Source organism: Fusarium proliferatum (genome assembly GCF_900067095.1).
Source record: "Fusarium proliferatum ET1 genome assembly, contig: FPRO_scaffold003, whole genome shotgun sequence".
NCBI lineage: Eukaryota > Fungi > Ascomycota > Sordariomycetes > Hypocreales > Nectriaceae > Fusarium > Fusarium proliferatum.
This window is the reverse complement of record NW_022194792.1, coordinates 3,777,761-3,792,000: the sequence shown is the minus strand read 5'-3', so window position 1 is coordinate 3,792,000 and position 14,240 is coordinate 3,777,761. Positions and strand designations below refer to the sequence as shown.

The 14,240-nt window shown below is 49.9% G+C and overlaps 4 protein-coding genes across 4 annotated transcripts; 2 read left to right on the top strand and 2 right to left on the bottom strand.

The window, feature by feature from the left end:
• Positions 1–2,132: 2,132 nt before the first annotated feature.
• FPRO_05789 (uncharacterized protein) lies at positions 2,133–5,200 on the bottom strand (the record flags this gene model as incomplete). The annotated part of the gene is made up of 2 exons (XM_031229368.1): positions 2,133–4,860; positions 4,914–5,200. 2 exons carry the CDS (start codon positions 5,198–5,200, stop codon positions 2,133–2,135), a joined length of 3,015 nt encoding a protein of 1,004 aa, XP_031079612.1.
• Positions 5,201–6,113: 913 nt separating this feature from the next.
• On the top strand, positions 6,114–7,673 carry FPRO_05790 (uncharacterized protein; the record flags this gene model as incomplete). Its single annotated transcript, XM_031229367.1, has 5 exons — positions 6,114–6,297; positions 6,374–6,645; positions 6,695–6,843; positions 6,896–7,139; positions 7,191–7,673. 5 exons carry the CDS (start codon positions 6,114–6,116, stop codon positions 7,671–7,673), a joined length of 1,332 nt encoding a protein of 443 aa, XP_031079611.1.
• A 668-nt stretch (positions 7,674–8,341) lies between these two features.
• FPRO_05791 (putative zinc metallo-protease) lies at positions 8,342–9,856 on the top strand (the record flags this gene model as incomplete). Its single annotated transcript, XM_031229366.1, has 3 exons — positions 8,342–8,356; positions 8,430–9,359; positions 9,410–9,856. The coding sequence occupies 3 exons, from the start codon at positions 8,342–8,344 to the stop codon at positions 9,854–9,856; spliced, it is 1,392 nt and encodes a 463-aa protein (XP_031079610.1).
• Positions 9,857–10,126: 270 nt separating this feature from the next.
• FPRO_05792 (uncharacterized protein) lies at positions 10,127–13,374 on the bottom strand (the record flags this gene model as incomplete). The annotated part of the gene is made up of 3 exons (XM_031229365.1): positions 10,127–10,306; positions 10,354–12,568; positions 12,617–13,374. 3 exons carry the CDS (start codon positions 13,372–13,374, stop codon positions 10,127–10,129), a joined length of 3,153 nt encoding a protein of 1,050 aa, XP_031079609.1.
• Positions 13,375–14,240: the final 866 nt, after the last annotated feature.

Here is a 14,240-nt window from a genome sequence, read left to right as displayed (position 1 = left end):
CTTCCTCGGCTAGAGGAAGAACCTCTGTAAACCTCCTATGCGGCAGCTGACGGGTGTCGAAGAACGACGGGGGAGTGTAGTCGGATCGAGGGTCGTGCAAGACGGAGAGATCGAGGAGCTTATCGTCGAGCAGCAATAGCAGCGGGAGGGGGGATCGCGTTGATGATGTGGGAGGGCTTGCAGAGGCTGAAATCTTTGTCACTGACGAAGCTCACGGCCGGAGGAGCCGTGGTGAAGGCGGTGCCTTTAAGAGACCAAAGGCGGGTCGAGTTTGGTGAGGAGCTTGAGCAGTTGTCAAGTGCTCAAAGTTGTTTTAGTTTTTGTTGATAACGGGTTCGTATCAACGGGGAGGCGTTGGAGCAGTTTTAAGGATATAGAAATTGTCGTTATGAAACGTGACAAGTTGTCGAAGAGGAGAGAAAGATGGGGGGACCGCCTTTTTATCTAGTCTTGGCCCAAGATAGAAAAAAAGAGGTCGACGAGTTTAGTTTGGGCTCTGCTGATTCGAAGACAGGAAAAGAGTGGAGTGTCGCGTTTCCGTTGCAGGTTATAATTGCATTTGCAGGTCCAGATCCAGGTCCAAGAAAATAATGGAGAGAGAAATTTTTGCCCTCCACTGTGACGTTGACGAGAGGGGCAGTAAACTCTGTACGTACCCGTACTTACAGGGGACATTCACAATTCGGTGGCGCAGTACAAGAGCTGGCGCCTAATTACGATTGTATAAAATACCTAAACTCTCTATATTTTTATGTAGATAACCAAAGTTGACAATTCATCGTAATTACAGTCACAATTCCGTGGCCTGGCCTGACCTCGTACATATTCTCCAACTGCAACTGGCGGTGGATGAACCATCTCGATGCTGCAGACCTAGACTAAGGTGAAGAAACCCGGCGCTAAACCCAAAGAGCCCCAGCAGCGGTAGAATATCCCATTGGTCTCAGACACTTCCAGAGTCTCGGGAACAAGACACCACGCCTTGGGAAAAATGCAGAAATATGTACCGATACATGCAGCCCGTGCATGTGCATTTCCCAGTATAGAAGCCCGTTCGTTCGTTACATTCCGGGTCTTTTCGAAGCTTTTCTTGACCGACAGAGTCAGAGTCACAGTCAGAGTCAGAGTCCTCAGGGGTAACAAACGATAACCTCGATTCTAAATGATACAAAGAATTGGGTAAATAGCATAAGTTTACGATAAATTTAGGATAGGATTGATTATTTTAACACCATATACTCCGTATTAAGGTTTTAATTTCCTTGCTCCCTGAGGACTGGCTTGTTAACGTCATGTCCTTGACATTTAGCATACCTAATCAAGATCCAATAATTCCCTCAGTAAATAAACAAAGCACAAGACCACGGACCGCGTAAGGCTGGAGCTTATTCCGCCGTCAGGCACCATTGACCAACCCCTGGCTATCACTTTTCATCGTCATCTTCTCCATCAAAAGGACACCGTCAACAATGCCTTTTTAATGCCTCTATATCTCATCGTATACGAATAGACGAATCGGCATCGTCTTCCGTCCGAGAACCTGCGACAGTCACACTGCTTGTCAACGTTGGTCACTCTGTAACACATCACATGCATGTACTCTGCTCTTTAGTCCAGTAAATCCATCGCTCAAGGACTCCGGCTCTGATAGAACGAGCTACCACCTCTTTTCACCCATCACACCGACTCCCTTCTTCCACGGTCTCCCCAGTCTCCAATCACAGAACTCCTCGTACTTGGTGCTCTCGCTCCGCAGCCTCGAGGTTCCCACAACAGATGCCAAGGTGAACGTAGCTTCCAGAAATCAAGATAGACAGATGAGAAAAGAGGGGCTGTATCTACTCTTGCGTTGCTCTGTGGTCTCTGTACCATTGCATAGGTAAAGAGATGTATCGTATCTGAACGCGTAACGAGGCACAAAATTCCTTGTGTTCACATAGGGTGGAAAGTTCCGCTGCGAGGCAACGTGAGGAGGGTCATTTATGCTTTGTTCATCTGTGTAATATACACTGCATCGTACACGCCATCATACAGCTGTAACTCCAGCTTCTCATTGCTCATCCAAACCTCTAGCATGCCGGTGCTTCCAACTCTAGGTCGTCATTAGCTTCATAATCATTTTCTTTTTGGCCCTACTCAGCGCCCTTGACATCCATTTCGCGAATCTTCCATTCGCCGTCAACCCAGGGCTGCTTCTCTCCCAGGAAAGCGACTCTGCCTTCGCCCTTGGCCAGTCCGTCGACGAGGTAGCACTGCGCCACCTCGCGCACTTGGTCCTTGGTTACGTCAAGAAGCTGCTCACGCTTCTTCTGCTTCATCTCCTCGGTGATACCTGAGAGGAATCGGCCCATGCCCTCTTGGTTCACAGATTTGGGCGCATCAACTCCTTGGAACACAGAGATCTTGGCCTCCTCAAGGTCACGGTCTGACCACTTCTTATCAACAGCCCATTGCCCAGCACCGCGCATGATGCTCAGTGTGTTTTGGGGGTTGGGGTCACGGTAGGAGTAGAAGCCAAAGAGGCCATCAAGGGGTCGAGAGTAAGCACCTCCACCATATGCGCCACCCTTCTCACGGATTTCGTGATGCAGGTGCTTATGTGTAAGAAGCTGTGACAAGATCTGGAGAGGCGCACCCTCCGCTGCTGTGTACGATGTGGTCGGCACGGATAGTCCACCGTAGTAGACTTGGTAAGGCAGAGGATAGAAGGTCTTGCTATCCTTGGGAAGTTGACGGGGAGACGGGTTCTTCAGGTCGAGGGGATCACGGGAGAGGTTGCCCACGAACTTTTGCAGAGAAGCACCGTTCTCTGCAACACTCTCTGGTCCGCAGGTGATTGCTGTCCGCAGGTTTCCTCCCGCAAGTGCAATGCTCTGAATTTGCTTCAGCTTGGAGATAACGTCTTCAAGCTTATCTGTCTCAGGTCGGCTAGCCAGAGAGGTCACCAGCTGCACCTGGGAGAGGCCTGAAACTTGCTGTCGAAGCCACGAGGAGCGGGTAAGACCAGACTCGGCACTGCCCATTGCGAACCGATGACCAGTGGATGCAATGTCGTTCACAACACCGTCAGCAGACGCCTGAAGCAGCTGTCGAATTCTGAGAGCTGCCTCGGGACTGTCAAAATCGGTTCCCAAAACGAGCTTTTGGATGATATCGAACATGACAGGAACGTTGCGATCTAGAGCCATACCGGTGAAAATGAGGCCTTCACTAGCAGCGTGGAAATCGGTGGGAGATGGTGTGCAGTGGTAACCAACTGAAACACCACCAGTCTTGAGCTTGATCAAGTCTTCAAGTTGCTCCATGTTCAAGTCTTTAGTACCAAGACGCATGATGCTGTCAGTGAACAAAGGGACCAGCTCGCGAAGCTCATCAGGCAAGTTCTCCAATGTGTTGATAGCCCGGAAGTATGTCAAGCCGTTCGTAGGAGCCTCGTGCCACTGGATCTTGGTGCCGTTGGCATTCTCGTCGCGCACAACCACAGGCTCCTTGCTTCGGGGGATATCCTTGACATGGACAGTGGGCAGACAGCCGAGATCCTCGGTGTTAGTCTTGTTTTGTTCAACCAGCAACTCCTGCTCTTGCTTCTCGAAATGCTTCCGAGCGTTCTCTTCACTGCCGGCCTCCTTGATAGCTGCCTGGATTCTGGTAGAAAGTCGCTCCTGTTCCTCCTTGACAAGATCCTCACCGTAGGTGGTTGAAGGGGCCATTGTGAATGTCAAAGTGTTATCGTTGAGTAGATACTTGTCAATGAGACCTTCTAGGTAGTTGCCCTCAGCCATCTTAGCTTGGAAACCATTGATGGTATCGTTCCAAGCCAATGAGTCAAAGGGGTCCACACCGTTGAACCACTTGGGCTTGAGACGGTTCAGCATGGAGAATCCAAAGTTAGCAGTCTTATGCTTGAGCGATAACTCGAGCTGGTGCAGAGATCCGTCGATCTTGGTCTTGTCGAAACCCTTCTCTCGAACTTCCCTCAATATCTGTTGAACCTTCTCCTTGAGCTTAGGAACATCAGCCTCCTGAACACCGGTGAGACCAATAGAGAAAATTCCCTTCTTGGCTGAGCTGTCATACCCAGCGTTGGGGCTCCAATCAGCGCCCATGCCAGCCTCAACAAGACCTCGGTACAGAGGAGAACCATAACCATCCATCAAGAGGGTTGATAGAAGTGCCAGAGAGAAAGACTCCAGCACATCCGTGGTGTCACCCATGATCCATGACACAGAGGTCTTGTACTGACGATCAGGATCGACAAGAGGATCAAGTGGTCCGTACAGAGTAACTTCCTTGGGGCCGCTTAGTGTTACGGGCTCGTGAATTTGCTTGTCACCCTGGATCTTCTCGAAAGCCTGGAGCTGAGCATCGACCTGCTGCAAGTGGTCAACCAAGGGCATATCACCATAAGTGAAGACCTTGGCGTTGCTGGGGTGGTAGTGCTCTGCGTGGAACTTTCGCAGTTGCTCGTATGTCAGGTCTGTGATCTTCTGGGGGTCGCCACCCGAGTTGTTGATATCGGGGAAGATATGGTCGTGGAAGCGAATGTAGTATAAATACCCAGCATCCGACATCTGGCCCTTCATCTCGTTGTAAACGACGCCCTTGAATACCAACTTCTTGCTCGCCTCATCCTCAGCAAGTGGGTTCTCGGGACCAATTCGCCAACCCTCCTGGGTAAAGTCGGACTTCTTGAGCAGTGGGTGCAATGTTGAGTCAAGATACACAGACATGAGGTTCTTAAAGTCCTGCGCGTTGGTTGTCGCAAAGGGGTAGAAAGTATGGTCTGATGCCGTGAACGCGTTCATAAAGTTCGATAGTGTTCGTGGAAGCATCTTGAAGAAAGGATCACGAATGGGATATCTATAGACAGTCAGCATTCTCTGCTTTCATGTCTATATCAAGACGAGTCGTACTTTTCGCTACCGCATAGTGTCGTATGCTCTAGAATGTGAGGAATACCAGTATCATCCGGAGGGTTCGTCTTGAAACCGATCGAGAAGACATTGTTGCTGTCGTCGCGGGCAATGTGCAGATAATCGGCTCCTGTCTTGTCATGCTGAAGGTGAAGAGCCGTCAACTCAAGCTCAGGAACATGCTTGGATCGAACAAGAGTGAAGCCATGAAGCTTCTCGCCAGGCTTAGGAAATTGTGAAAGCTCCGTGACGGCCTTTCGAGCGCCGGCGGCGGCGTTACGAAGCATTGTGGCGGAGGTTTACGAGGCACAATAAGATAATTAATAATACAGAAGAATCAAGAAAATAGTGTACAGTCGGATATGCGAAACTTATGAAAGAGTTGAAATTATCGCTAAACAGTCACCGGAGATTTTGATGCATGCATGTAATGACGCCGGAACGATTCGCCCCGAAAAAGTGAAAGGGTCTGCTTTGTAACCCCAGCAGTTTCCTCATGGAAAGGCCGGGTTCCAGCCCACGTCAGTGCCAAGGACATGCCGTAATTGTGGGTGGCCAGTGGACACTACTCAGTGAGCGGCCACTGTGGGATAGCGCCAAAGACCTCTAAAGCCGCATTAGTGATCATTGAGACACTAACTGAGGGACCCTAGACGCCCACCAGATTCTGTTAGCGACTTAGCAGTTGCCAACATAATCACCACAAAGGTCCATGGCAAAACCTATCCATCTCAAACCTCCATGAACCCTCCATCTTGTCACACGTTAGCGACTGTATTATTCGATGTCCAACGAACTCTGACTTCAACGCTGTATCCTTCCGGAATTCATATAGGTCGTACTGTTGCCGTTACTCAGCGTTAGTGTTGATTGCTATCATCATACCGACAAAGCCAATCTTGGTGCGAAGATATTCCCTCCTCAACCACTCTACGTGCCTCTTCGCTGCGAGTGCTGGGCTTGACAATTTCATGTGTGAGGCCGACTAACAGCATCTTCTCGCATCTCAGCCGATACCGAATAGTGTTTTGAGCATCATTTTCTCATTATCACAACTTCAACCCCTCATCTGGCGACCAACATCCCACCCACGATTAACGACGATTCATCCCGCTTCGATGCCCCCGGCCTTTCCTGACCTCGTGACCCCCGCCTGAACGATTGCCGTCGCTACATTGGCCCATCGTAGCTTCGACGGCGATGCCAGCCAGCCAGGTGGATGCTCCTGTAGCCAACGGGCATGACGGACACGCTCATTCACCTACCAAGAAAGGCAAAGGAAAGAAAGGAATGGATAACAACGAGGCATCGCGTCTGCTCCATGCGCGGATATCCCAGCTGGAGCAGGATGCCGCGGGAGACAAGGAGCAAGAGCTGGAGATCGGTGCGTCACGCCCTCGTCGTCTGCAAGCGGCAGCCTCCCATCGATTCGGAACGATACTGATACGTGGATGGTACAGAACGTGAAGTCAAGAGAGCGAACCGGGATCTCCTGCAGCAGGTATCCAAGATGGACAACATGCAGAAAATCGACCACCTCACCAAGCGGTCTAGTGAACTGTTGGCTGATATGCGACGATTGGAGCGTGAAAATCAGAAGAACAAGCGGCGCGGGGACACCCTACAAAAAGAGAGAGATGCAAGCCGTACGGAGCTTAATAAGACTGTCGGTCTCAAGGAGAAGCTGGAGAAGCTATGTCGCGAGCTCCAGCGGGACAACAACAAGATGAAGGTTTGTGCAAGATGGCTGGTGGAGAGGCATTCGCTAAGTTTATTTGCAGAATGAGAATAAGGAGCTTCAGACGACACAGAAACGGAACAACGCTCACTGGGACGAAAAGTATGCTACGCTCTTGACCAAACTCGATGGGTATCAGGAAGAAAAAGACACTCCAAAGAAGCAAGTGGTGGATATGGAAGTCGACGAACTGTCAGTCCCGACCATTCTTTTACTTAGAACTCCGCTCACCTGTTATTCACAGTTTCCGAATTCGCTTCAAATCGTTCATCGAGCAATACGAGTTAAGAGAGTTGCATTTCCACTCGTTAATGCGCACCAAGGAACTCGAAGTACAGTACCATATGGCGCGATACGAACGAGAGAAGAAGAACGCAGAGGGGGAATCGACAAAGGCCCGACATCTACAGGCGCAAGTCCAAGCGTTTACCAAAACAGAAACTGAGCTGAGGAACCAGCTTAATGTTTACGTTGATAAGTTTAAGCAGGTGGGTGGACTCGGATAAGATAGTTCGGCATGTTGACTAATGGCACAGCAGGTGGAGGATACCTTGAACAACAGTAACGACTTGTTCCTATCATTCCGCAAAGAGATGGAGGATATGTCGAAGAAGGGCAAGCGGTTAGAGAAGGAGAACGAAGCCCTCAAGCGACAGAAGGAGGCCACAGCTGCCAACATCATCCGCATGGCCGAAGAGCGCCAGGAGTGGAAGAAGAAGACAGAAACCGCCGAGAAGAAGACGGAGAAGCTCATGAGCATCATCCAGCAAATGCAGCAACAAGGGCGTCGCGTGCCACCTGGAATGTCCAACACCGTCGAAAGCGGTTACTCCGATAGTCACGGAGGAAACGAAGGAGACGAAAGCGACTACTCCGACGAGGAGGGCGAGGAGGAAGAACTTAGCGAGTTCGACGACGATACAGAGGAGGAACCACAAGGCAACGAGCAAGGAACGCTAGTGGCCTATGGTCCTGAACGTCCCCCTCAGCCGGTTCCTTCGGCGGCGACAAATGGGCACTAGGAGGCCACTCGGAAGGGGGCTCAAACTGGAGCCAGTGTCAAGAAAAGAAAAAGACTCCCCAGATTTCACCTGCGATGCCCCTTTGGGCTGTGAGCTTGATGGTCCAGGCTATCTTGTGTCAGGCGGGGAACTGGGGTGTTGCAGCTTTTGGGAGCGTGATGGCGATGGCTTCGCGTGTACCGAAAGAGTAAGGATCTTGTGTAGTTGGCTACTGGTTGGGCTACTTGCTAGAGATGCTTTTTTGTTGCTGTTTGTTGTTGCTGCTTCGCTATTGCGTGTAAGATGTATTGTCGTAGCTTGTGGATTATTCGAGCATTCATGCCTCGCTCTACTTGAAATTTCTACCTTGTGATGTGAGACACGTGTGAAGTATGCAACCAATACATATAAATGATTCGCGCCACGACAATTGAATCACACAATTCATGACGTCCAAGAGTATGACACCTGCTGCTGTAATACTGTAGTGTTCTGCTCTTACGTCGTATTCTGTCGTATTACCACATCGGGATAGCGGGGAATATCACCGCCGACGTGTGTTAGGCCAGATCTCTATCATCCATCCCACTTTGATAAGCCACGCAACAGGGGCGCATTAAGCAGCCTAAGGTAGCTTCGCTCTTACAACTACAACCCCAGGTTTTCGGTTCATCAACAGCACCGCAACCATGGATTTTCTTCAGGTACGTTAATATCTCGCATGCCCTGAACCTGATCAGATTGTTCAATTGTTTCAATGGATGCTAACTCCAACAGCGCCTCGCGCGCTTCCTCGATCGCCCGCTCTTCCCATGGAAGAAGCTCATCATGGGCTTCTCCGTAGGCCAATACCTCTTCGAATCGTTCCTCACTCTCCGTCAATACCGCGTCCTCCAGAAAACTAGCCCTCCCGCTGTCCTCTCCAAGGAAGTCTCCCAGGAAGTGTTCGACAAGTCTCAAGCCTACGGCCGCGCCAAGGCAAAGTTTGAAATCATCAACGGTCTCTACTCTCAGGTTCAGAATATCGCCTTTATGCACTTCGATGTCCTTCCTAAACTGTGGTCCTGGACTGGTGATCTTCTTCTCAGGTGGGCTCCTGCGCGTTTCACTGGAGAGATCAGCCATACTATTGTCTTCGTCTTGACTTTCGCCGTTATTAGCCAGCTTCTTCGTCTTCCGTCTTCGATTTACCAGACTTTCGTCCTTGAGGAGGAGTTTGGTTTCAACAAGCAGACACCCAAGCTCTTCGTCACCGATCTCATCAAGACCCAAGCCCTCACGTTCGTTCTCGCGCCTCCTTTCCTCGCCGGTTTCCTCAAGATCATCCAGAAGACTGGTAACCAGTTCTTCTACTACCTGTGGCTCTTCGTCATTGCTCTCCAGGTCTTCATGATCACCATCTACCCCGTTGCTATTCTGCCTCTGTTCAACAAGCTGTCTCCTCTTGAGGATGGTGAGCTCAAGACCAAGGTTGAAGCTCTCGCTGCTAGCCTCAAGTTCCCCCTTCACGAGCTCTATGTCATTGATGGAAGCAAGCGAAGCGCCCACTCCAACGCCTATTTCTTTGGTCTCCCCTGGAAGAAGCACATTGTCATCTACGATACTCTCATTGAGAAGAGCGAGCCTGATGAGGTTGTTGCTGTTCTCGCTCACGAATTGGGTCACTGGAAGCTTGGTCACACAACCAGCCTCTTCGGTATCTCTCAGGTAAGTTTATGAATTTACATTGGAATAATACTGAAGCTAACGCGATTTAGGCTCACACTTTCTACATCTTCCTCCTCTTCTCGGTCTTCATCAACAACCACTCTCTGTACTCCTCATTCGGCTTCCTCAAGCAGCACCCCATCATCATTGGTTTCATCCTCTTCTCTGATGCTCTTGCTCCTATGGATCTCGTCATCAACCTGCTTATGCACATCGTCAGCCGCAAGTTCGAGTTCCAGGCCGATGCCTTCGCTAAGCAGCTTGGTTACCCCGAGGAGCTTGCCCGCTCTCTCCTCAAGCTCCAGATCCAGAACCTTAGCACCATGGACGCCGATTGGGTGTACGCCAGCTACCACTTCTCTCACCCCCATCTGTCTGAGCGCCTCAAGGCTCTCGGCTGGAAGGGCTCTGAGGGTGTCACCGAGGGTGTCACTGATAAGTCCATTGATAACGAGAAGGAGGGTGTTGTCAAGGCCAGTGGACGTGATGAGCTGTAGATGCAGCAAAAGATTATCTATTTAGATTGCATCTCAGCAAGAGATCCTTTGTCTCTTTGGGAATGCGTTTTAGACATAGGAAAATGGCTGATTTGAGCTGGTCATCTAGAAAGGACTTGGCCACCCTTAGACACGTATAGAACCAGGCTCAACTGTACAATAGAAGTGTTTTTTTTTTAATCTTATCTATTCATGGCATTGCTACCGATATGCTCTTGATGATCCCAGAGTCTACCTGTGCGCCATCTACGTTTTACTCATTTTGTTCATCTAATCATCATATGACTCGTCAGAATCGTATGATCCTTCAGAGCCTTCCAACCCTTCATCTTCTTCAGATGACTCTTCCTCTTCGCCTTCCTCAGGCTTCAGGCCGTAATCATCGTGGAAGTAGCTAAGCTCATGAGTCTGGACCTTATAGCCCATGCCCTTGAATGCTGTCTCCATACCCTAGAAATTGTTAGTAATGACTAGAAAAGATGGGGAGGGAAACAAACCTCTTGCATGATCTTGGCGGCAGTGACAACAATATTGCTCTTGCCAGGCTCAAAGCACGGTAGGACAGTCTCGAGAAGAGCAGTCTTGATCTCATCCTCGGTAACGGCTCGTACGCGTCGCAGAACCTCCTTGCCCCAATCCTTAGGCAGACCACGGACAACACCCTGGACAAAGTTCTGCTGGGCGGCGCTAGGCATGGTGGATTGTTCATCGGCGAACATAACGACGATCTGGCTGATGGTGCCTTCGAGCAAGTGACGATCAATCTCAACTTCACCTTTGGCAATCTTGGTGATGGCCTCCTTGGAGGCCTTGATAGCCTTGTAAGCATCGGGTGAGCGGTAGACATGGTATGAGATGATACCGGAGTTGATATCCCGAGAGAAGTAGACACCGTAAGCGTATCCGGCACCACGAACAGCGTTCCAGAGAGGACCCTCAGCAGCTTCGAGATATCCAATGGCAACCATGATGGAGGCGAGACGAGGATCGTCGAAGGAGGCCAGGCCTTGGGCTGTTGAGACTGAGTAGGAGCTCTCCAGAGTAGTCATGGGCACAATGATAGCGCCAACTGATCCGGGGTTACGGCCTTCATCGTTGAGCAGGCTCACAGGCTTAGGGATCTCAACCATGTTCTCAGCAACAGTCAGAGACTTGGAGAGCGTGTCCCAAGTAGTCAAGGGGTCGGGAAGAGTTTCGAGATTGGCTGTGACAAGGAAGCGGAGGTTCTGGAAAGTGAAAAGCGAGTCTCGAACAGTGTTGAACCAACCAACAACCTTCTCAGGTTCCTTCTCGAGAAGCTTCTTGAGCCTCTTCAGATACACTGCGCGAACAAGCACACGCTTGGCAACAGCTAGTGAGGACTTTTCCATGTGAATAGCAGCGTTGACCTCGCTGGCCATAGATTTGCCATCACGCTTTGACTCAGGGATGTCGGCCAAAGCCTTGGTAACGCTGGCTTTGAGTCGCTGGGGATCAAAGATCGAGTCAAACATCATGGTGCGAATCCACTCAACGGCTGCAGCATACTTTTCAGGCTCAACCTGGAACTGGATCATTATACCGTCAGGGTCGCTGATGTAGCGAGCAGAGTGGAGGGAGTAGCTGATAGTGTCTCGTTCGAGTTCCATGACAACCTGCTCAAAGCCGACTTGCTTTCCATCACGCATGATGTGTGTATTGAAAAAGTTGTCGCTAAAGATTGGCATCAGGGGCTTGAGCTCATTAGGAACTTGAGAAGTGCCGATGTGGATGGTGATGTGAACAAAGTTGGTGGGGACATCCTCAAATTGGATGAAAAGAGGAAGCTTGCCTTGAGTTGTACTATCAATGAGTTTCTGTGCCGAACCACTACCCAGACCGACCGCGCGAGCATGTCCTGAACGAGCAGTATCGGACTCAATGAAGTGGATAGAATCCGTGCTAGGAACACTCCAGCGATCGACGACAGAGGCGGGAATGGGCTCATCATTCTTCTTCTTAGCATCTTCGAGACGCTTGGCAAGCTTCTCCAAACCTTCAGCACCCAAATCCTCCTTGCGCTTAGCAATCCGAGCTTCTTCGTCCTTCTTCATCTTGGTGGCCAGTTCATGGGAAGGCTTGCCGAGGATTGAGATGTGAGGAGCATCAGCCATCCATTTGCTGAGGAAGTCTCGCCACTGCTGGTCTGTCCACTTCTCCAAAACATCGTACTCTTCCAAATCCTTCAGATCCTTGAGGGTCGAGCCATCTCGCTTACCAAAGAGGTAGTCGGTGATGATATTTGTGGCGTAGAAAGACTCGGATGTTTCAGCATGGTACTTGACTTGACGCTTCTCACGACGGATGCACTCTCTCATGTAATCCATGTCGATAGGCTTCGAGGCAACTTCCTTCAGAAGCTCAAACAGTCGCTTCTCGACAAATTCAAGCTTCTCAGTAGCAACACCTGTGGGCTGCAGCCAAATGACCATGTCAGGTCGAGGGTCAGTCCAGTAAGAGACCGAACTGGCGAGCTCCTCCTTTTCAACCATGACGTTCTCAAGAATGGAGACAGAAGAGCCACAGAGGTATGTGAGAAGCACATTGAGGGCAGATGATTGGATGAGGTCGTTGCAGTTAGGTCCAAAGAAACCAACGAGGACCTCTCCAACGGACTCGTCTTCCTCTGGGAACTCAACGGTCACAATCTGTGTCTCGTCAATCTTTGGAGGTTGGGCGGAGTCAATCCAAGGCCTGTGACTAGTCAGCAAAGCACAATTCTCTAGTAATTATGCAGCTCACCTCTTGAAAGGGGTATCAAGAGAAGGAATGTCATCCTTGATAGACTCTTCAAAGTCTTCGAGGATCTGGATAAGCTCATCTTGGTTGACCTCACCCACAAGAACCAAGCAAAGGTTTCGGGGCTGGTACATGTCCCGATGGAACTGACGGATACGTTCAGGGGCAAGAACTCGAAGCGCATCAGTCATGCCACCAGTCTCATAACGAAAACCAACGTTTTCAGGATAGAGGAGACGACGGGCCTTGATATCCATGAGCTCAGAGCTGCGGAATTGCACAGCTTGCATTTCAGAATAGACAACACCAGCATCGTTGCCTTCGCCGTCGATGTGCCAGACCTCGGTCACAATACTCTCATCCGTAATGGTAGGCAAGATGACATGCTCAAGGTACACAGGGAGAACTTGGGCGAAACCATCCCAACCGGCGGTTTCAAGTGTGTAAGCCGTGTGGTCGGTAGCAGTCCAGGCATTTGTGTGAGAGTATGCTCGGGAAGAGAGCTTGTCAAGAAGACCCTTGTACTGGTAGCTCTTGGAACCCATAAAGATGAGATGCTCAAGAGTGTGAGGAGCGCCAGAGTCGTCAAAGATCTCAGTGGCTAAGGTGAAGTAGCCATTGAGCTTAGGGCCCTTGCGGTCAGCGACAACAACCTGCATTCCACTCCGGTCTGACACATATTGAGTGATTGTGCAAGGCGCATAGTCCGTTTTGAAGCTCTGTATCTTGCGGAAATGCGACTTTGAAGGTTCTGGTGACATCTTGAAGTGTTTGAGGCCTACGAGGCTCCAAATAGAACTTGTTAAGTTAGCAATCTACTTATATATAGAAATTTGAGAGAATTCAAAGAGATAGAGGAAGAGAGTCGGGCTTATAAAGTAAGAGCACGTGATAATTTAGTGATCCACGGGATATTATAAGACTGTGAGCGGTTGAGGAAACAAGAATCGGGAGTGGCGCTCATTCAAGCGGACGGTGATTGGGTTCAACCCAGAGAAGCAACTGTGTCAATGAGAAGACGTGACTAACTCAATGCTGGTAGCCGCAAGAGGAACGTTTGACATGATTGTATAGACGATAACGCTGAGCAGGGCGACTACCACTGCAACAACATATCGTGAATAGGAGTTTTTGGGTGACATCACGACGGTGAAAGTGCTTTGTCGATGACAGTTATATCCCAATCTGAGAAAAAGCAGCTGACAGTACTCAGAATTCAACTCGACCTGCATCCAACTGAAAAGAAGAAGCGAGGGTTCCAACCAACTTCATATAGAGGAACAGGCAGAGTTATGCTGATATACGAATTGTCGTGAATAGCTGTTACACAGCAGCACAGATACACAAGACCCCGCCATCAAGAGAAGAAGACTGACCAGGAAGAAAAAAAGGTGAAGGACGAGGCAGACAAGGCAGAAACCCACCAAAATATGTGACACGCAATGCAGACAGTACCTGATCACAAGGAAAATACTTTACTCACCTTCAAAGATTTGTTGCCTAAGTACCGTAAGATAAGGCTGTAGGTTGCTGCGAGTAAGAATGACGAGGAGAGGAGGGGTCCAATCAATTACTGGGAATGGGCCTGACGAGAAAAATTACCCCGCTATCGAGGTAGCACTTGGTG